Raw genomic sequence first — 22,081 nt, 5'->3', positions numbered from 1 at the left:
GTACAGAAGATTAAAGATAAATATCTGCTTAAATGGGCAAAGCCCTCCATTAGATAGCTAAGGATTTGATTAACATCCAGTTTAAGGAATATGTATGCAATAAACTTTGGCCAATTATAAAAAGCTGCTTTCTGAGAGGTTGTTGAGAGGGCCGAGTGAAAGCTATAAAAATGATGGTGCTCCCCTAGGTACCTTTTATTTTCTGTCTTGCTAATATAGATAACCTCGAGAAGTATTCCACCAGAAGATCTTTTGATATATCAGCAATAAAAGACCCAAAAAGTTGGGAGGACAATTCTATGAAAAAGGAAATAGGGGGGATGGTCCACCTTTAAAAAATATATATTATCAATCATCATAATTAAGGGCCATTCTTGAGTAGTGCTGCATTAAAACATAAACAGTGGTGGAAACATAGCAGGTGATAGTGGGAATAACGACCCCCTGGATACTCCCCCAACTCATAAAACAGGTAGAGAGTGCTCTAACCTGTTTGCTAGGCTTACCCTAAAAGTTTGGCAGCAGGTTAAGCACGAAGTGCTTGGAACAAAGAAATATTTCATGCTTACCCCAATTAAAAGTAATATGGAATTTCTGCCTGGAATAGGGAAAGCTATCTTTAGTAAATGGAGATGAAAAGCTTAAAAACAGTCGACCAGCTGGTGGGAATAAGGAAAATAGTAACATATGAAGAATTGAAGGATGAATTTGAGATCGAAGAAAAGGAGAGACTGCAAAACTACCAGATGAAAAACTTTGTTAAGAGTGCAGCTTTCATAGACTTGATAAAGTAAGAAACTCCACTAGAACTAGCTGTTTCAGCATGTCCGATTGGGTGGATTCATGAGAATCTATAGAGCCCTCCTGACCCAGAGTATGCATATACCTCAGTTTTTAGAAAGGTGGGAGATGGATCTGAGTGAGAAGGAGCAGGGAGTACAATGGAAGTACTACTACTACTACTATCGCTAGGTGTGTAAAGGGCTTTTGAGAGGTTCTGTTTCCAGCATAGTGATAGAGAATGGTTATAAGATGGTATACCAGTGCTACTGTACCCAAACACATGTACAGAAGCTTCTTAAAACAGTACAGGCTGTTTGAGAAATTATGGAGATCTGGGAACCTTTAAATATATTTGGTGGGACTGCCTCAAAGTAATAGAATGTTGGGGTAAGGTAATGAACTGGTTAAATATGGTGTTGAACATAAATTGTAAAGAGCAATTTAGGGTCTCGCTCCTAAATGGACCATTATCAGGCCTAGCTCATTGTCAGTTCAGTTTGTACGATATGTGGTGACAGCAGCATAACTAGCAAATGCTGAATGCTGGAAACAGCTTAAAATGACAGACTAGGATTGCATGATGATCAAGCTACAATTTGTTTATAATATATCCAAGCTGACAGCATTGTTGCAAGATAAAATCGACAAATTTGATGGGATGAGGGAACCATATAAATGATGAAGAGGGGGACAGGCATCTCCTGGGATGAGTGAGTTACAGTTGAAGTACATTACCTAGCCCAGGGCAGAGCAAACAGAGAATGGGGGGGGGGGGGGGGGGGGGGGGGGGGGGGGGGGGGTGGAGGCAGAGGGGATGAGGGGTTCAGGATTATGTTACATTATTAATGACAAGAGTTGGAAACTGTTATGTATATGTTGTGAAGATTAAAATTCCATAAATAAAGATTTAGAAAAATGATTTTTGCCTTTTGATGCCACATTATTAAAATGCTTATTGGAGCGGTTGGCCCAGTTATTAAGGTGATCACTGTCATATGGAAGGTACCCCTGGTTTGATCTGCAACTTGGGTCTTCCACTGCCTGGATTGAACTAGGAAGAAGAGAGCCATCGTTCATGGCCTCTGGAAGTAGGTGGGAGAAAGGGAATCATGGTCATTGGTTGTAGACCAGATTCAGGACCCATGATTTTTGAAGAAGCTCCAGACAGGCCAAAACACAGCAGCCAGGCTGATATTCGATAAAACACATTTCGATAGAGCTAAACCTCTCCGATCAAAACTGCACTGGCTCCCAATCAAGGAACGTATTACCTTCAAAATTTGCTCTTTGGTCCACAAGATTATCTTCGGTGAAACCCCGGGATACATGGTTGACTTGATAGATCTTCCGACTAGAAACAGAACCAGAGCGTCACGTTCCTATCTGAACCTCCAGTATCCAAGCTGCATTGGATTCAGATACAAATCAACCTATGCATCCAGTTTCTCCTACTTAGGTACACAAATGTGGAATGCACTACCAAAGAGTGTGAAAACGATCCATGACCATCTAAACTATCCTTTTTCCCTTTACACATGTAATTTCAATCCATAGTGATTCCAAGATGTGTTTTGTTTCCTGCAGAATTTTCAAATTATTTGATTCAAAGCTCTCCTTAATATACAATGCTACCCCTTCACCAATTCAATCCACCCTGTCACAACGATATAATTTGTGCCCCGGTATGACAGTGTCCCACTGGTTATCCTCCTTCCACCAGGTCTCAGAGATGCCTATTTTATCTAATTTTTTATTTAGTGCAATCAGTGGCGTACCTAGGGTAGTTGACACCCGGGGCCGGTCATTTTTTAACACCCCCCCCCCCCCCAAATCCAGTACTAGGCATGCCAAGAATACAAAACAGTCAGGACCTATAGAGCAATTCTACCATACCATAAGCAGTCATTTCTACGAGTCACACAAGGAAAAGGAAAGCATCTTAAACACTACAGTGAACACTAGAACATCAATTCACCTATTGTAAAACGAAACCAGACAGAATAGTACAGATCGTAGATCCTGCACAGTCAATGCCAACTGAAAGCCATGTCTTTTTCACAAACACAGATACACCCTAATCCACTATAGAATAAGTAATCATAAACTTTCTATTTAGACAAAAATTAAACTGAACCCCCAATGCCAGACTCTGCATACAATGCAACACCACAGAAACAGAAACTGTCCCCTAGTACTGTGCAAAATATAAAGACAGCAGATGTAAATTTGAAAAAAACTAACAAGTACCAATCACCACTTTACAAATTAACAAATAGAAATAAAACAAATATAGAAAGTAAAATAATACCATTTTATTGGACTAATACATTTAGCTTTCAGAGGCCAAAACCTCCGTCCTCGGGTCAGTACAGTATAGTGCTGTTACAGTATCCTATCCTGACCTGAGGAAGGGGGTTTTGTTCTCCGAAAGTTAGTCAAAATGTATTAAAATTAGTCCAATAAAAAGATTACCTTATTTACATGTTCTATTATAAACATTTAACACATCTACAATACTTTATCCTAAAGCAAAAAAAATAAAAATATATATTTTATTTACAGTTTGTTGTCTCTGGTTTCTGCTTTCCTCATCTTCTTTTCACCGTCTTCCTTCCATCCAGCATCTGTCTTCACTCTCTCTCTCTCTCTCTCTCTCTCTCTCTCTGCCATCCAGTGTCTGCCCTCTCTGCCGTCCCTTCCATCCACTGCCTGCCCTTTCTCTCTGCCCCTTCAATCCACCATTTGCCCTCCCTCTCCCATCCATCCAGGGTCTGCCCTCCCTCTTGCTCCCCCTTCCATCTAGGATCTGTCCCCTCTCTCTCTCTGCCCCTTTTTTCAGCCCCCAGTTCCAGCCCCCTTCTCCCCTCTGAACACCCCCACCCCAGTCCCCTTCTCCCCTCCCCTTCTCCTGTCTGAGACCCCCACCACAGTCCCCTTCTCCCCACCCCAGTCCCCTTCTCTCCTCTGAACACCCCCACCCCAGTCCCCTTCTCCCCTCCCCTTCCCTTCTCCCCTCTGAGACCCCCACCACAGTCCCCTTCTCTCCTCCCCTGTCTGAGACCCCCACCACAGTCCCCTTCTCTCCTCCCCTGTCTGAGACCCCCACCCCAGTCCCCTTCTCTCCTCTGAACACCCCCACCCCAGTCCCCTTCTCCCCTCCCCTGTCTGAGATCCCCACCCCAGTCCCCCTTCTCCCCTCCCCTTTTCCCCTCTGAACACCCCCACCCCAGTCCCCTTCTCCCCTCTGAGATCCCCACCCCAGTCCCCTTCTCCCCTCCCCCTCCCCTGTCTGAGATCCCCACCCGTCCCCTTCTCCCTCTGAACACCCCCACCCCAGTCCCCTTCTCCCCTCCCCGTCCCCCGTCTGAGACCCCCACCCCAGGCCCCTTCTCCCCTCCCCTTTTCCCCTCTGAACACCCCCACCCCAGTCCCCTTCTCCCCTCCCCTTCCCTTCTCCCCTCTGAGACCCCACCCCAGTCCCCTTCTCCCCTCTGAACACCCCCACCCGAGTCCCTTTCACCCCTCTCCTTCCCCACCTCAGTCCCGTTAAAACCGGCGAAACAGCGTCGCAGGCAGCGCCTCGTGCCCTGCTTGTAAAAATAAAAAATCAAATCTTCTTCCTTCTTCTCGTCTTGACGTTGACTCGGGCCTTCCAATCAAATTGATTGGAAGGCCCGAGTCGACGTCAAGACGAGGAGGAGAAGGAAGGAGATTTGATTTTTTTTTTTTTTTTTTTTTACAAGCAGGATGCGAGGCACTGCCTGCGACGCTGCTTCGCCGGTTTTTTTAATGTGCGGCGCCGCGGGAACGGCCACGGGAGGCGGTGGGAGCGGAGCACCCCCCACCCACTGGCACCCGGGGCGGACCGCCCCCCCCCTTGGTACGCCACTGAGTGCAATATAGTCTAACTCTCCCATCTTATTTCTTAGGCTTCTGGCATTCGCTTATAGACATTTCAAACTGTTTGTTCCTATTTACATTATGTTCAGTACTTGACAGTATTAATTTGCAATCTTTTGTCTGATTTTTATTTTTATTTAGGGACACCTGATCTACTATGGTCTCTTTGGCAACCTCACTATTGGGATACCCTATCTTCCCTGTTTTGGTGATATCTTTAAAAATACTTTGTTCCGAACCATGCACTTTTGAGCGACTGTTGGCCTTCCCCCAGTCTCTAGTTTAAAAGCTGCTCTATCTCCTTTTTAACTTCTGATGCCAGCAGCCTGTTCCCACCCTGGTTAAGGTGGAGCCCATTCTTTCGGAATAGGCTCCTCTTCCCCAGAATGTTGCCCAGTTCCTAACAAATCTCACCCTCCTCCCTGCACCATTGTCTCATCCACGCATTGAGACTCCTCTCATCCACACATTGAGACTCCGCATGCCTTCTTGGGTGCCCAAACGTCGATTATAGAATAGGCTCTCAAGGTTTGTGGAATTGTCCCCATGATGTCCAGTTATGATTTTTACAGGAGGAATGATATTGAGGAATCATGGTTGTTAAGTTTTAATTATTAAAATACTGGGGATGTAGACAGGGCTGTGGAGTCAGTTGGAAGCAATTCGTTGGAGCGTTTTTTCCCCGGTGCCTCCAGGACTCGGAGAGAGGATCCCGCGTGGGGAGACCGGAGAAGCGGAAACCTCACTGGGAGAGGAAATCTCCCTATCGCCACCATCGCTTTCACTCGTCCCTCCTAGCCCGATGTCGAAAGTGGCCCTGGTGGGAAACCCCGACGACTCGGAAGGCGGGCCGAAAGGAGTTTCCAGTGAGGACCCAGGAACACAAACAACGACTCAGGAAGCCATGGGGGATCACCCCTATGGCACAAACTCGGAGGTGACTCTGCAAACGTGAAGGTGATGTTGGACCAAATCACCACAACAATTCAAAAAACTTCAGGTGATGTACAAAATTTAAACATTAAGTTTGTGGAACTAAAAGAGACTGTAGACTCTGTTAAAGAGGATATAACTACACAAGTAAAAGCGATACAGAAAGAGTGGAAGTATTGAAGGACTTTAAAAACACATCGGTGAAAGATTTAACTAATATGAGCAGAAAATTGAACAAATTGAAAATTTTAATCGGCGCCTAATCTCCGACTCTTAAATTTTCCACTGATAGCGGGGGTAACCCTACTAGATACCTTTAAGAAATACTGATAGAAATTCTTCATTTTCCCCCAGAGGGTATACCCCCGCTAAATAAAATATTATATTCCTAAGAGTAGAGAAGGAGTGCAAGGCTCTGAAGAATTAACTTAAATCTACAAAATATCTCTGATATTTGGAACAATCCTCAGATATTATAGCTAACAGAGTCACTATGATTATATCCTTGGTATTTGAGCAAGACTATAACGCTATTTTAAAGCTTTATTTTAGAAACATGAATGCTCAATTTATGGTTCCAAAATATGGATCTATCCGGATATCACCAGAGTCACACAACAAAAAAGGAAATTATTTTTGACTTTAAAACAAAAGACTATAGATATAGGGGCTTCCTTTTTCCTTGCTTACCCATGCAAGTGTGTGGTGAGATTGGGACAACTAAATACATTGGGTGGAGTCAGTGTCGGTAAAAATGTACCAACTCCAGCTTTAAAATAAAAAAAAAACCCCATTACAACATATGGTAAATTTATCGTTTTATACTTATATTGATCAATAGTTTAAATCTAGACCAAAAAAGTAAAGCCTGATATCCATAGGAGTCAGAGTTGGAGCTGGAGTCAGTGTCGAAGGTTTGGTGTACCTACTTTACAGCCCTGGGTGTGGGGAGGCACAAAGCTGAAGGTTCACCTAGAGTGTTTAATGCCTTTGCACCAGTCCTGCCTCTTTCCCTAACACTTATCAACTTACTCCCATTTCCCCATTGTATTTTTTTTCTTATATAAATTGATATGTAGGACAGAATTCTAATCTCACAGCTTTACCTATTACATAAAGCGTCTCTCTCTTCAGTTCAGACTGCTATTTACGCACCTTTGAGACCTTAAATAGTTTTCCCTGATTCTCCTTATTGCTTACTTATCCTTTCTGTTTATCTGTCTTGACTAGATTGTAAGTTCCACTGAGCCTGGTCTCAGTGTTACAATATGTATATTTCCACAAGGCTGCATCCACCTTCTAGCATAGGGGTAGGCAACCTATAGCCTGCCATTGAAATTTGTGTGGCCCACAAGACCATGGGACATATACAAGAAAATGTCATTGACCAGAGATTTGTTGATTTTAAATAGTGTATTTCACAAATATTTTCAAAATAGTCACTCTTGCAGTTTGTTTCTGTTGTTTTTCGTTAAAATTTTACTTATTTAACACAGAAGGTCTCTAGAGCTCTGTGCATGTCCGGTTCCAGCATTGCATAAAGTTGTGGCCTGTCAGAAATATACTGACATTTATGTGGCCCTCTGTGTAAAGTGGCTCTCCCCGTTCTAGCATTATATAAATATTTAGTAATAATAGAAGGTATTAAAGGCACTGTGGAAAGTGTGGTGAAACAAGAGTGTCTTACATATACTATTGTTTCTTATTTGTTCTCCGAGGACAAGCAGGCTGCTTGTTCTCACTGATGGGTTGACGTCCTCGGCAGCCCCCTCCATCGGAAAGTTTACTAGCAAAGGCCTTTGCTAGTCCTCGCGCGCCCATGCGCACCGCGCATGCGCGGCCGTCTTCCCGCCGAAACCGGCTCGAGCCGGCCAGTCTTCTTTCGTCCGCACTCGGTACGGTCGTGTTACGCCGTTCGTGCCCCAGAGAGTCGACCTCGCGCGTCCTTTTTGACGTGTTTTTGTCCTTTTTTCCTGTGAAAAAGTTCGGGAAGCGCTCCGGTAGTGTTCCGGAAGACCCTTTCGGGTTTTCTGCCCTTCCCGTATTTCTCAGTTTTTGCCCCGTAAGTTTTCTTTCGTTGTCGGGGTAGGCCTCTTTTGGCCTCGGTCGAGATTTTTCTCCCTCTAAATTTTTGTGCTTCAATTTTCGCCATTTCGGCTTTTGATTTCGCCGGCGTGATTTTTCCGCCCATGACATCGAAGCCTTCCAGCGGCTTCAAGAAGTGCACCCAGTGCGCCCGGGTAATCTCGCTCACTGATAGGCACTCTGCGTGTCTTCAGTGTCTAGGGGCCCAGCACCGCCCTCAGAACTGCAGTCTGTGTTCCCTGTTACAAAGGCGGACTCAGGTAGCGAGATTAGCCCAGTGGAACGTTTTGTTCTCGGGCTCTTCGTCGGCATCGGCACCGGAGGCATCGAGTGCATCGACGTCGTCAGCGTCCGGACCATCTTCCTTGGCTGCCGCTCCATCGACTGCATTGAGGCATCGGACCTCTGCATCGGCGCCGAGGCATCGGGCGACTGTATCGACGTCGGTGGTACCGAGACTTCGTCTGCTGATGTCGTCGGACGGAGGTGCATCGTCAGGAGTGCAGGTGAGGGCTGTCCATTCCCCTGCTGGTGGCGGTGAGCCTTCGGGTGGGTCTCCTCCTACCCTGAGGGCTCCTGCGGTACAGCCCCCCCGGGATCGACCCTCTTCGGTCTCGGCCCCGAGGAAGCGACGGATGGATTCTACGTCCTCCTCGTCGGTGCCGGGGAGCTCCGGTGACATGCTTCGGAAGAAGTCGAAGAAGCATCGACACCGGTCTCCTCCCCATGTCGGCACCGAGAGCTCTGGGTCGCCGAGGGATTCGGCACCCAGCAGGCATCGGCACCGAGAGGACCGCTCACCCTCTGTTCAGGAGGTGTCGATGCGCTCCACTCTGGACAGCCCGGAACAGCCTCCTCGCCCGGAACAGGTTCTGGCGTCGACGCCTGCATCGGCCTCTCAGCCTTTCTCTGCAGCCGCTCTAAACGAGAGCCTCCGGGCCGTTCCCCAGAGATTCTGGGAGAGCTGTTGCGCCCTACCCCTCCGGTACTGGCGGTGCTTGCGCCTCCGGTACCGTCGAGCGTGGCGCCGGCTGGCCCATCGCCCAGGTTGAGGTCCCCGACGTCGGTACCGCGTGCGGTGCCGACCGCGGCCACCTCCCAGGAAGGCTCCCCGACTACGTCGGCGGAGGGAGCTTCGCCGATGCGGGCGAGGGAGTCTACCTCTCGACGCCCCCACCGTGGACGGGGTTCCACCGAGTCAAGCAGGGCGAGGTTGCAGACACAGGTTCGTGAACTTGTGTCTGACACCGAGGGTGAGGCCTCGTGGGAGGAAGAGGAAGACCCCAGATATTTCTCTGACGAGGAGTCTGAGGGTCTTCCTTCTGATCCCACTCCCTCTCCTGAGAGACAGCTTTCTCCTCCCGAGAGTCTGTCTTTTGCTTCCTTTGTCCGGGAGATGTCTACGGCCATCCCCTTCCCGGTGGTTGTGGAGGACGAGCCCAGGGCTGAAATGTTTGAGCTCCTGGACTATCCTTCTCCACCTAAGGAAGCGTCCACTGTTCCCTTGCACCATGTCCTGAAAAAGACATTGCTTGCGAACTGGACCAAGCCACTAAGTAATCCCCACATTCCCAAGAAGATTGAGTCCCAGTACCGGATCCATGGGGACCCAGAGCTGATGCGCACTCAGTTGCCTCATGACTCTGGTTGTGGATCTGGCCCTAAAGAAGGCTAAGAGTTCTAGGGAGCATGCTTCGGCGCCCCCGGGCAAAGACCCTAGAACCTTAGACTCCTTTGGGAGGAAGGCCTAACATTCTTCTATGCTCGTGGCCAAGATCCAGTCTTACCAGCTCTACACGAGCATACACATGCGGAACAATGTGCGGCAGTTGGCGGGCTTGGTTGATGCTCTTCCCCCTGAGCAAGCCAAGCCTTTTCAGGAGGTGGTCAGGCAGCTGAAGGCGTGCAGAAAATTCCTGGCCAGAGGAGTTTATGACACTTTTGATGTTGCGTCCAGGGCCGCTGCTCAAGGTGTGGTGATGCGCAGGCTCTCATGGCTGCGTGCCGCCGACCTGGAGAATAGACTCCAGCAGCGGATTGCGGACTCGCCTTGCCGTGCGGACAACATTTTTGGAGAAAAAGTCGAGCAGGTGGTAGAGTCTCTCCACCAGCGGGACACCGCATTCGACAAGTTCTCCCGTCGGCAGCCTTCAGCCTCTACCTCTACAGGTAGAAGATTTTTCGGGGGAAGGAAGACTGGTCCCTATGCTTCTGGTAAGCGTAGGTACAATCCTCCTTCCCGACAGCCTGCGGCCCAGGCTAAGCCCCAGCGCGCTCGCTCTCGTCAGCAGCGTGCGCCTCAGCAGGGCCCCGCGGCTCCCCAGCAAAAGCAAGGGGCGAGCTTTTGACTGGCTCCAGCAGAGCATAGCTGACATCCAAGTGTCAGTGCCGGGCGACCTGCCGGTCGGAGGGAGGTTGAAAGCTTTTCACCAAAGGTGGCCTCTCATAACCTCCGATCAGTGGGTTCTCCAAATAGTCCGGCAAGGATACACCCTCAATTTGGCATCAAAACCTCCAAATTGTCCACCGGGGGCTCAGTCTTACAGCTTCCAACACAAGCAGGTACTTGTAGAGGAACTCTCCGCCCTTCTCAGCGCCAATGCGGTCGAGCCCGTGCCATCCGGGCAAGAAGGGCTGGGATTCTATTCCAGGTACTTCCTTGTGGAAAAGAAAACAGGGGGGATGCGTCCCATCCTAGACCTAAGGGCCCTGAACAAATATCTCGTAAAAGAAAAGTTCAGGATGCTTTCCCTGGGCACCCTTCTCCCCATGATTCAGCAAAACGATTGGCTATGCTCTCTGGACTTGAAGGATGCCTACACACACATCCCGATACTGCCAGCTCACAGACAGTATCTGCGATTTCAGCTGGGCACACGTCACTTCCAGTACTGTGTGCTACCCTTTGGGCTCGCCTCTGCGCCCAGGGTGTTCACAAAGTGCCTAGCTGTGGTAGCAGCGGCACTTCGCAGGCTGGGGGTGCACGTGTTCCCATATCTCGACGATTGGCTGGTGAAGAACACATCCGAGGCAGGAGCCCTGCAGTCCATGCAGATGACTATTCGCCTCCTGGAGCTACTGGGGTTTGTGATAAATTACCCAAAGTCCCATCTTCTCCCAGTGCAGAAACTCGAATTCATAGGAGCCCTGCTGGATTCTCGGACGGCTCGCGCCTATCTCCCAGAGGCGAGAGCCAACAACTTGTTGTCCCTCGTCTCGCGGGTGCGTGTGTCCCAGCAGATCACAGCTCGGCAGATGTTGAGATTGCTGGGCCACATGGCCTCCACAGTTCATGTGACTCCCATGGCCCGCCTTCACATGAGATCTGCTCAATGGACCCTAGCCTCCCAGTGGTATCAGGCCGCTGGGGGACTAGAGGACGTGATCCACCTGTCCACGAGTTTTCTCAAATCCCTGTATTGGTGGACGATTTGCTCCAATTTGACTCTGGGACGTCCCTTCCAAATTCCTCAGCCACAAAAAGTGCTGACCACGGATGCGTCTCTCCTGGGATGGGGAGCTCATGTCGATGGGCTTCACACCCAAGGAAGTTGGTCCCTCCAAGAACGCGATCTACAGATCAATCTTCTGGAGTTGCGAGCGATCTGGAACGCTCTGAAGGCTTTCAGAGATCGGCTGTCCCACCAAATTATCCAAATTCAGACAGACAACCAGGTTGCCATGTACTATGTCAACAAGCAGGGGGGCACCGGATCTCGCCCCCTGTGTCAGGAAGCCGTCAGCATGTGGCTCTGGGCTCGCCGTCAAGGCATGGTGCTCCAAGCCACATATCTGGCTGACGTAAACAACAGTCTGGCCGACAGACTGAGCAGGATTATGCAACCTCACGAGTGGTCGCTCAACTCCCGAGTGGTGCGTCACATCTTCCAAGCGTGGGGCACCCCCTTGGTGGATCTCTTCGCATCTCGAGCGAACCACAAAGTCCCTCAGTTCTGTTCCAGGCTTCAGGCCTCCGGCAGACTAGCATCGGATGCCTTCCTCCTGGATTGGGGGGAGGGCCTGCTGTATGCTTATCCTCCCATCCCTCTGGTGGGGAAGACTTTGTTGAAACTCAAGCAAGACCGAGGCACCATGATTCTGATTGCTCCTTTTTGGCCGCGTCAGATCTGGTTCCCCCTTCTTCTGGAGTTATCCTCCGAAGAACCGTGGAGATTGGAGTGTTTTCCGACCCTCATCACACAGGACGAGGGGGCGCTTCTGCATCCCAACCTCCAGTCTCTGGCTCTCACGGCCTGGATGTTGAGGGCGTAGACTTTGCCTCTTGGGTCTGTCAGAGGGTGTCTCCCGCATCTTGCTTGCTTCCAGGAAAGACTCCACTAAGAGAAGTTACTTCTTCCATTGGAGGAGGTTTGCCGTCTGGTGTGACAGCAAGGCCCTAGATCCTCGCTCTTGTCCTACACAGACCCTGCTTGAATACCTTCTGCACTTGTCTGAGTCTGGTCTCAAGACCAACTCAGTAAGGGTTCACCTTAGTGCAATCAGTGCATACCATTACCGTGTGGAAGGTAAGCCGATCTCAGGACAGCCTTTAGTTGTTCGCTTCATGAGAGGTTTGCTTTTGTCAAAGCCCCCTGTCAAGCCTCCTACAGTGTCATGGGATCTCAATGTCGTTCTCACCCAGCTGATGAAACCTCCTTTTGAGCCACTGAATTCCTGCCATCTGAAGTACTTGACCTGGAAGGTCATTTTCTTGGTGGCAGTTACTTCAGCTCGTAGAGTCAGTGAGCTTCAGGCCCTGGTAGCCCAGGCCCCGTACACCAAATTTCATCATAATAGAGTAGTCCTCCGCACTCACCCTAAGTTCCTGCCAAAGGTTGTGTCGGAGTTCCATCTGAACCAGTCAATTGTCTTGCCAACATTCTTTCCCCGTCCTCATTCCTGCCCTGCTGAACGTCAGCTGCACACATTGGACTGCAAGAGAGCATTGGCCTTCTACCTGGAGCGGACACAGCCCCACAGACAGTCCGCCCAATTGTTTGTTTCTTTTGATCCCAATAGGAGGGGAGTGGCTGTAGGGAAACGCACCATATCCAATTGGCTAGCAGATTGCATTTCCTTCACTTACGCCCAGGCGGGGCTGGCTCTTGAGGGTCATGTCACGGCTCATAATGTTAGAGCCATGGCTGCGTCGGTAGCCCACTTGAAGTCAGCCTCCATTGAAGAAATTTGCAAAGCTGCGACGTGGTCATCTGTCCACACATTCACATCTCATTACTGCCTGCAGCAGGACACCCGACGCGACAGTCGGTTCGGGCAGTCAGTTCTTCAGAACCTGTTTGGGCTTTAGGATCCAACTCCACCCCCCGAGGGCCCTGTTTGTTCTGTTCCAGGCTGCACTCTCAGTTAGTTGGTAAATTTTTTAGGTCAATCTCATTAATGTCCTCGCCGTTGCGAGGCCCAATTGACCATGGTTGTTGTTTTGAGTGAGCCTGGGGGCTAGGGATACCCCATCAGTGAGAACAAGCAGCCTGCTTGTCCTCGGAGAAAGCGAATGCTACATACCTGTAGAGGTATTCTCCGAGGACAGCAGGCTGATTGTTCTCACAAACCCGCCCGCCTCCCCTTTGGAGTTGAGTCTTCCCTTGAAGTGTATTGTCTTGCTACATACTGGACTGGCCGGCTCGAGCCGGTTTCGGGCGGGAAGACGGCCGCGCATGCGCGGTGCGCATGGGCGCGCGAGGACTAGCAAAGGCCTTTGCTAGTAAACTTTCCGATGGAGGGGGCTGCCGAGGACGTCAACCCATCAGTGAGAACAATCAGCCTGCTGTCCTCGGAGAATACCTTCTACAGGTATGTAGCATTCGCTTTAGGAGCTGTCAGCACTGGCAGGATTTAACTTCCTGCTCTTTTGAGGTAGTGAAGTCATACTGTTAATTGGCAGAGAATGTCTGTTTCAGCTGGGAGAAGTAGTTGAGTGCTGACAGGAAAATATAAAGGTAATCTACATTTGTGTTTCAGTTCCCCTGATGGGTTGTCATGATCTTAAGATCTGACTAAAGGAAGGCATAAAGATTAACTTTGCAAATAGATTCATTTGAATTTAGCTCATGCCTTTTCAGTTGTAGATCAAGGCAAGTTATATTCAGGTATGGTAGGTAATGTGTTAGTATTTGTGTAAAATGCAGCTTTTAGCCTTTTTAAATTCACTTTTCATTATTATTATTATTATTATTATTATACATGGCACATAACACAAAGATTTGTCTACGATCTCTGGAGAATTTGAGCTTTATTCAGAAGTTTATGAATTATCCAGGTATGTTCATAAAATATTTCTTGAACCTAGCAAAACTGTTTTCTGTAACCTTATGTTGTTAAATCTGAAATATCAAGGTTTTGTAGAAATTTGTCCAGCCTTGGTGTAATGCTGCTGTAGGCTCCCACAGCAATAGGAATAACCCGAAATGGCTTGTACCAGAGTCTTCTCTCAATATATGGTATTCAACAAAGTATTTCAGTGGGAAAGCTATATCAGTAACTCTAAACTTTTAGAGAATTTTTCCCACTGTATCATCAGACGGTGGGCTTAGTAAATCTCTTATTACCGCCAAACACCAGATTCCTTATAGATCCAAAATGTCTTTTCATTTGCTTTCTTCTTATAAATATTTAAAGTACTACTTCACCACAATGTGATTTAAATATTATTCAATACTTAGCTTAATTAAGCATTTCTCGAGTGCAAGCCACCTGATATTATATGTTTTGCATCCCTGCATCAGGGATGATGTTCCTTTATTTACCCTCTCAGTGTGGCTTCTGAATATTTTTTCTTATTGGCATGTTTCTCTGCACTTTTCTCCAACATTGGCAGTTCTGTTCCATGTTTTTGTTTTTTTTTAGTTTTTGCCTCTTCTTTTTCTTGGTACTTTGTGTTTTTCAGCATTACCTACACTCTATTTTCACTCATTGCATTCTGTGGTTTTATATTTTCTCTCCATTGCGCTATAACCACCTGGGAAGTCACAGCTCTGATACTACATTGTTTTTATAGCAGTTTTGTCTTTATTCTTTTTTAAACCATTGTTTATTTCGCATTATTGCTTTATCTATAGCATCACAATGTTAGTGATATTTTAGTGCCTCTTTTCATATTTTTGTTTTTCACTTTTTTCCTATTGTTTGTTTTGCACTCCCTCCCCCCTTTTTTTTAATCATACATTTTTTATTTCAGATTTTTTTGCATTTTAAGGATATCACATTATTTTTTCATGTTTCTGTGTATGATGTGTACTCATAAGTTGACCATGATTTTTATGTACCTGATCTTTCTTGGCTATGTTTTTTATATACATTTTTATCAATATGTATTTTAATTAGTTTTTCATTTTACTGTTTTCTGTCAACCATCCTCTTTTTTTCCTGATTATTGAATGTTTTAATTGGCATCCTTCGTTTGTCCCAGTGTATTCCAATGCCCCTTTCTGATTATGCATTGGTTTCTTTTCATGTTGATTCAGGGTTTATCATTACAAAGTATATCATTCTACATTCTGCACCCATATTTTGTGTTTTTCAACCACAAGGTCAGTTCTGTTTTTGTATTTTATTTTTTATTTCTTACATGCCTTATTGTTTGTTTCAGTATATTCTCCACACCAGTAATCTCAGTAGAAATCCAGTCCAAGGTATCTGCCTGCCTCTTTGACATTGCTACCTGGATGTTTCACCGCCACCTGAAACTCAATATGTCCAAAACTGAACTCCTTATCTTCCCTCCTAAACCAACCTCCCCCCTTCCCCCATTCTCTATTTCTATCGACAACACGCTCATTCTTCCTGTCTCGTCTGCTTGCAACCTTGGGGTTGTCTTCGACTCCTCCCTCTCCTTCTCGGCACATATTCAACTGATTGCTAAAACCTGTCGTTTCTTCCTTTATAACATTGCCAGAATTCGCCCTTTCCTTTCTGAACACGCTATCAGAACCCTCATCCACACTCTCATCACCTCTCGCTTAGACTACTGCAACTTGCTTTTCACAGGTCTTCCACTCAGCTATCTCTCTCCTCTTCAATCTGTTCAAAACTCTGCCGCACGACTAATATTTCGCCAAAGTCGTTATGCCCATTTCACCCCTCTTCTGAAATCACTTCACTGGCTCCCTGTCCGTTTCCGTATACAATTCAAGCTCCTCTTGTTGACCTATAAGTGCATTCACTCTGCAGCCCCTCACTACCTCTCCACCCTCATCTCTCCCTACACTCCTTCCCTAAAACTCCGTTCACTGGGCAAATCTTTCCTAATTGCACCCTTCTCCTCCATCGCTAACTCCAGATTCCGCTGCTTCTATCTCGCCGCACCTTATGCCTGGAATAGGCTTCCTGACCCATTACGTCTACCTCCATCCCTTGCAGCCTTCAAATCCGGGCTAAAGGCCTACCTGTTTGATGCTGCTTTTGACTCCTGACTTGTAACTTTTGTCCTTATGTGTCCTTCTGTCTGTCCTTCCCTTATCCTTTTTGGTCCTGTCTGTTTGTCCTGATTTAGATTGTAAGCTCTTTTGTGCAGGGACTGTCTTTCTTCTTCATGTTCAATTGTAAAACGCTGCGTACGACTGGTAGCGCTATAAAAGTGATTTATAGTAGTAGTAGTATATTGCTTCTGATGTTGTCTTCATCTTCGTTCTGCTTTATGTCTACTCTGTTTGATAATGTGCTGTTTATGTCCTTGTTTATGGTTTTTTATGTATGCATATTTATTGATGTTTCATAATGTTTTTTATTTTAATGCTTTCTGTGTATTTATATGTATTTTATATGTAGTGTTTGACCCCTGAGGCAGATGGTTGTTCCATCGAAACAGGGCCCTGTGTCAGGTCATGTACATATCTGGTACTGAATAAAGTTCAACCCACCTTTGACTGATGAGATTTCCTGGTCCACCCCTACTTTCCTGTACTGGTATTTGAACTATACGTGGGGGTTTTCTTACCTTTACCCTTTGGTTGGTATTTTCATCATCAAGACATCTGCATTTGAAAGAGGCTGCCTCTTTAAAAAGTAGAACGTTTCTTTCTGGGAAAATTTAACCCATTAACATTTAATGTAGTGATTCACATTTCTTCCTTTCTTCCATACTTGTCTCTTCTCTGCCTGCCATTCTGTGTGATGCCATCCTCCCTGTGATCCCTCCTATATATACAGCTTATTTTGCCCATTCTTATTTTCAGTGTTATCTAGTATCTATAGCATTAAATATAGACTGTGATGCTGCCACTCTGCTTTCTGTTGCTTCTGTGTCACCAATTCCTCCTCCTTCAATTTAGTCTCTGTCTCTTCCAGACATATGTATACCTCATGACCTGGAACTCACCTGCTCCATAAAACAGAGCTTGAATTAATTTTTCCTCTGACCTCTTCCCCGCCACAGCTAGAGTCATGTTCTCCAAGTTCTCTGATGCCATACTTAGCAGGGATGCCAACTGCATTGCTCTCTTAGTGCTCATTCATATCAAGGTACACTGGGCTCCTTTGTTTTCCCCAAATTTTGCTCTGCTGTATGTATCCAATGCTTTCTTTTGTGCCACTGTCCTGGTTCAGAGTTTTAGTGGAGTTTGATTTGTCTTCTATTTGTCAGCAGTAGAAGAGCTTCAGAGTTAGGCTGCCATTTGGGCAGCTGTCATCCCTACCTCTCACCTTTGTTCATATTTTTTAATAATAAACATTCAAGATTATTTCTGTGCATGAGACCTAAGATAAATTACTGGACTGTCCAAGAATTTTTAATAAGTGGTCTGAATACTTTTTTGGAAACTTACAAACTCTGTGGCCTCAAGTTATGGTGGTTTATGTCCCAAGAGCCATTGGAGGAATTAAATTGGACACTGAGCTTGTTCAGGGCAAGCGGAAACCCAGTTGTCAGAATTGATGCACAAGTGCAGATGAGATCTGTGCAATGCTTGCTTGAGGCACTTAAGTGGCCAAGGATTCAACTCCTGGTGGATGCTAGAATGCAGCATGGAAGTGTTGTATGGTTGAAGGTAAAAACAGATTTCCTGCGAATCACACTTAATCTGTGTATGAGGTAAGAGTGGACTTTGAACAGCAGTGTTTCTGGTTTTATGCAGGAAGAAGAAAAGAAACGATTGGAAGAAGTGGAACGTCAGCGGCGTGATAGACGCTATGCAATACCAGATGAACCAGCAATTATTGTCCACCCCAACTGGACTGCCAAGAATGGAAAGTTTGACTGCAGCATCATGTCACTGAGTGTGCTCCTGGACTATAGACTGGAGGACAACAAAGAGCATTCATTTGAGGTACAGTCTGACATTTCTCTGTGAAGAAAATAATATCAATAGGAAGAGAAATATCCAAATACTTCAGTATGTTATGGGTTCAGAAAGCATAGCATATGAGGTAAGGTGTGTGAATAGCTTCTTAGGTTATATTTAAATTGTATTAATGGCATGTTTTACTGGTACTATAAGCTACTTTGAGCAGTTCCATGGTGTGTAAAGGTGGGGTAGAAGTGTAAAATTAGAATAGATAAACCTTACAACTATATAACCTTAAAAATGTGTAATCATATTTCTTGTTTAAATTATGCAAAATATGACTGTAAAAAAAGGTTAATTTATGAAGTATAGTAACTAAGTAGAGAAATAGTTGCTAGAATTAATAAAAATGTGCTTAATAGTGAATTTAAGAACTTTAGTATATTGTATAGTTTTATTGAAACTTTTCAGGGAGTGCTTTAAGTTAAATCTTATAGATTTTGTTTTTCTTTACATAAGAATATCCATACTGGGTAAGACCAGTGGTCGGTCTAGCCCAGTTTCCTTCCTACAACAGTGTCCTGTCCAGGTCACACATACCACATACCTGGCAGAAACCCAAATAGTAGCAACATTCTTTGATAAGGAAGATGAAATAAGGCACACTAATGAACCTTGCTGTCCTGAAGCTTAGTAAGATCTTTCACAGCAAAGTGTTTAATCCTTCCTCAGACTGTTTTTCCTGCCCTTACATCCAGGCATTCATTCTGTTTTCTCTCTCTTAGAATCTCCTTTTTTGTATAAGATGCAGTGGCGTAGGAAGGGAGGGGGGGCGGTGGGGCGGTCCGCCCCGGGTGCATGAGCTGGGGGGGGGGGGGGTGTTGGCTCGCTGGTTCCCTGCTCTTTCTGCCCCGGAACAGGTTACTTCCTGTTCCGGGGCAGAGAAAGCAGGGAAGCAGCAGAGCCGACGCAGCTCCCAGTGACGTGCACTGGGGGCGGATCGGCCCTCCCGCCTGCTGAAAGGTAGGGTGCGTTTCTGGGGGGGGGCAGCGCTCCAGAGGGGGGGCGCGGTGCCCTGCACCCGGGGAGGGGGGGTACGCAGCGGCGACCCGCCCCGGGTGTCAGGCACCCTCGCTACGGCACTGATAAGATGTCCCCATGCTTGCTTTATATTTTTCCTGTTCATTTTCCTGTTCGTTTTGCTTTTCCTTTGCTGCATCACAACATTAAAAAAAAAAAATGATCATTGATGTCAGCCTTGCAGACATCATGGCAATCTCCAACCTAGGCTGCCAAAACTGCCCATGCATGATGACAGTCGGTCATAAATGGATAAGCAGTCTAGTACCGATGCCTTGGGGCCCCCTATGGTGTCCCTAATTGTTTTATGTAGTTCAGCATCTCGCAAGGCCAAGAACTCTCATCCACTCTCTCGTTACCTCTCGCCTTGACTACTGCAACCTACTCCTCACTGGTCTCCCACTTAGCCACCTATCCCCCCTTCAGTCCATTCAGAACTCTGCTGCACGTCTTATCTTCCGCCTGAACCGATACACTCATTTCACCCCTCTCCTCAAGTCACTTCATTGGCTTCCGATCAGGTACCGCATTCAATTCAAGCTTCTGCTACTAACCTACAAATGTACTCGATCTGCAGCCCCTCCTTACCTCTCAACCCTCATCTCCCCTTACGTTCCTACCCGTAACCTCCGCTCTCAAGACAAATCCCTCCTTTCAGTACCCTTCTCCACCACTGCCAACTCCAGGCTCCGCCCTTTCTGCCTCGCCTCACCCCATGCGTGGAACAAACTCCCCGAGCCCATACGTCAGGCCCCCTCCCTGCCCATCTTCAAATCTCTGCTTAAAGCCCACCTCTTCAATGTCGCCTTCGGCACCTAACCTCTACACCTCTACCCAGGAAATCTAGACTGCCCAACTTGACATTTCGTTCTTTAGATTGTAAGCTCATTTGAGCAGGGACCGTCCTTCTTTGTTTATTTTGTACAGCGCTACGTAACCCTAGTAGCGCTCTAGAAATGTTAAGTAGTAGTAGTAAGTTTAGAGCCTTAACAATGGAGGCTCTGTGATTGCTACTGCCAGATGTGCCACTATTCTGGAATCTTTGATAGGAAAGGTAAGCCTCAGATAAAGAGTCCCTGAAAAGTGAAAATAAGGGGAAAAGAGGCGTCTTTCTCCCCATATGTACAAGTCTCTCTTTCAGGAGACTGAAAGGTCATTCCTTTTTCTGTAGAATAAGAATTCCACAAGCCTACAGCTTCTAGCTTCTCAGTCTGAGAAGAGTCCTTGAGTCATAGATCTCCGGCACTGGCACACCATGAGTTCATGGCACAGATTTGCTTCACATCTTTAGTGTGCATAGTGACAGTTGTTGTAGTTGGTGATTTTATCATTAGGCATATAGATAGCTGGGTGGCTGGTGGATGTGAGGATCGCCTGGTGCGAAGGTGGCAGACCTCACACGTCACCTAGACAGGATCTTAGATAGTGCTGGGGAGGAGCCGGCTGTCTTGGTACATGTGGGTACCAACGACATAGGAAAATCTGGGAGGGAGGATCTGGAGGCCAAATTTAGGCTTTTAGGTAGAAAACTGAAGTACAGATTCTCCAGGGTAGCATTTTCAGAGATGCTCCCCATATATACAGGACCCAAAAGTCAGTCAGAGCTCCGAAGTCTCAATGTGTGGTTGAGACGATGGTGCAGGGATGAGGGATTTAGATTTGTTGGGAACTGGGCAACATTCTGGGAAAGGGGGAGACTGTTCTGAAAGGATGGGCTCCACCTTAACCAGGATGGAACCAGGCTGCTGGCACTAACTTTTAAAAAGGAGATAGAGCAGTTTTTAAAATAGAATGGGGGGGAGGGGAAGCCAACAGTCACCCAGGATGCTTGAAGGATGCTATTGAAACAGAACATTATTCCCCACTTTGGATCGCACGTTAGAAGTTGTAATGGGAATAACACCTTTGGTGGCACAATGTTTTCCCGTCAAACGTTAGTTGTCGGAGCTTTTCTGCTTGTTGGAAAAAAATTGAAGACCTACGAAAGTTCGTAATTTTTCCTCAGCTGTCCTGGTGGTGAATCAGAGCAACAAAAGTAAATCACTGTAAATCTAAAAGTTGTCAGAGAGCAGGTAAACTGGAAAGTAACAAACCATCTTGAATCAATAATATTCACACCAGAGTTTGAAAGAATCAAAGCATGAAATTGCTAACTTGTTTCTAGTAATCTGAAGACTATCATTTAAAATATCCAGTGTACCTAAGGTCTGCAGGGTGGTCAGTATACTGGCAATCATTAAAAAGCGCTTCAAGAGTGATCCTAAATACTATAGACCTGTGAGACTGACATGTTCTGAGCAAAATGGTAGAAGCAGTTCTAAAAACAAATTACTGGTAATATAGATAAGAAATGACTTAAGGGAGTAATTAAGCAGGGGTTTAAGAAAGTGAAGTCTTCGCTTTTGCATTTATTAGAGTTTTTTGAAAGGGTAAACAAACGTGGATAAAGGTGAGCTGATATATATGGAGTAGCCGTTGAGCCCGTTAAAACGGGCTACTATTGGAGTGGGGGGGTTTCCAAGCCCCCCCCCCCCCCCCCCCCCCCCCGTAGTCGCCGCCACCCCTCCACCCGGCCCGGGCCCTCTGTTCGCTATTAATTCAACTTACATCGCCGCAGCACACAGATCAGCTGAGCTCCCGTCGGCCTGGCCTTCCTTCACTGCCTGTGTCCCGCCCTCGTGTGACGTACCATCGGCGAGGGCGGGACACAGGGAATGAAGGCCGACTGGAGCTCAGCTGATCTGCTTGCTGTGGCGATGTAAGGTGAATTAATTGCGATCAGAGGGCCCGGGCCGGGTGGAGGGGTGGCGGCGGCGACTCGGGGGGGGGGGGTTACCGGTGGCGGCGACCTCGGGGGGGGGGGAGCGCAGTTTCCCTCCCTGCCCCACCCCCGTCATCACATATTGACGCGGGGGCGGGACAGAGAGGGAAGTCTCTACTGCGCATTTGCGAGTGAGTTCGGTCACTCGCCGTTTATATGTTTGACTAGCCGTTAAGCCCGTTAAAACGGGCGCGTATTGGAATGTTTTTTTTTCCCAAGGCCCCCCTCCCGTTGCAGCTGC

General features: G+C 46.9%; 1 protein-coding gene across 3 annotated transcripts in view; it reads left to right on the top strand.

Annotated features, from left to right (window-relative positions):
* CCAR1 (cell division cycle and apoptosis regulator 1) overlaps positions 1–22,081 on the top strand; it is a 268,378-nt gene that overhangs the window by 165,856 nt on the left and 80,441 nt on the right. For all 3 annotated transcript variants that reach the window (XM_030203453.1, XM_030203454.1, XM_030203452.1), the window contains exon 17: positions 17,790–17,981. In XM_030203453.1, the coding sequence (XP_030059313.1) occupies positions 17,790–17,981 (192 nt within the window). The remainder of the gene's footprint in view (positions 1–17,789; positions 17,982–22,081) is intronic.

Source organism: Microcaecilia unicolor, chromosome 5 (genome assembly GCF_901765095.1).
Source record: "Microcaecilia unicolor chromosome 5, aMicUni1.1, whole genome shotgun sequence".
NCBI classification, from domain to species: Eukaryota; Metazoa; Chordata; class Amphibia; order Gymnophiona; family Siphonopidae; genus Microcaecilia; species Microcaecilia unicolor.
This window is presented reverse-complemented; position numbering and strand designations above follow the sequence as displayed.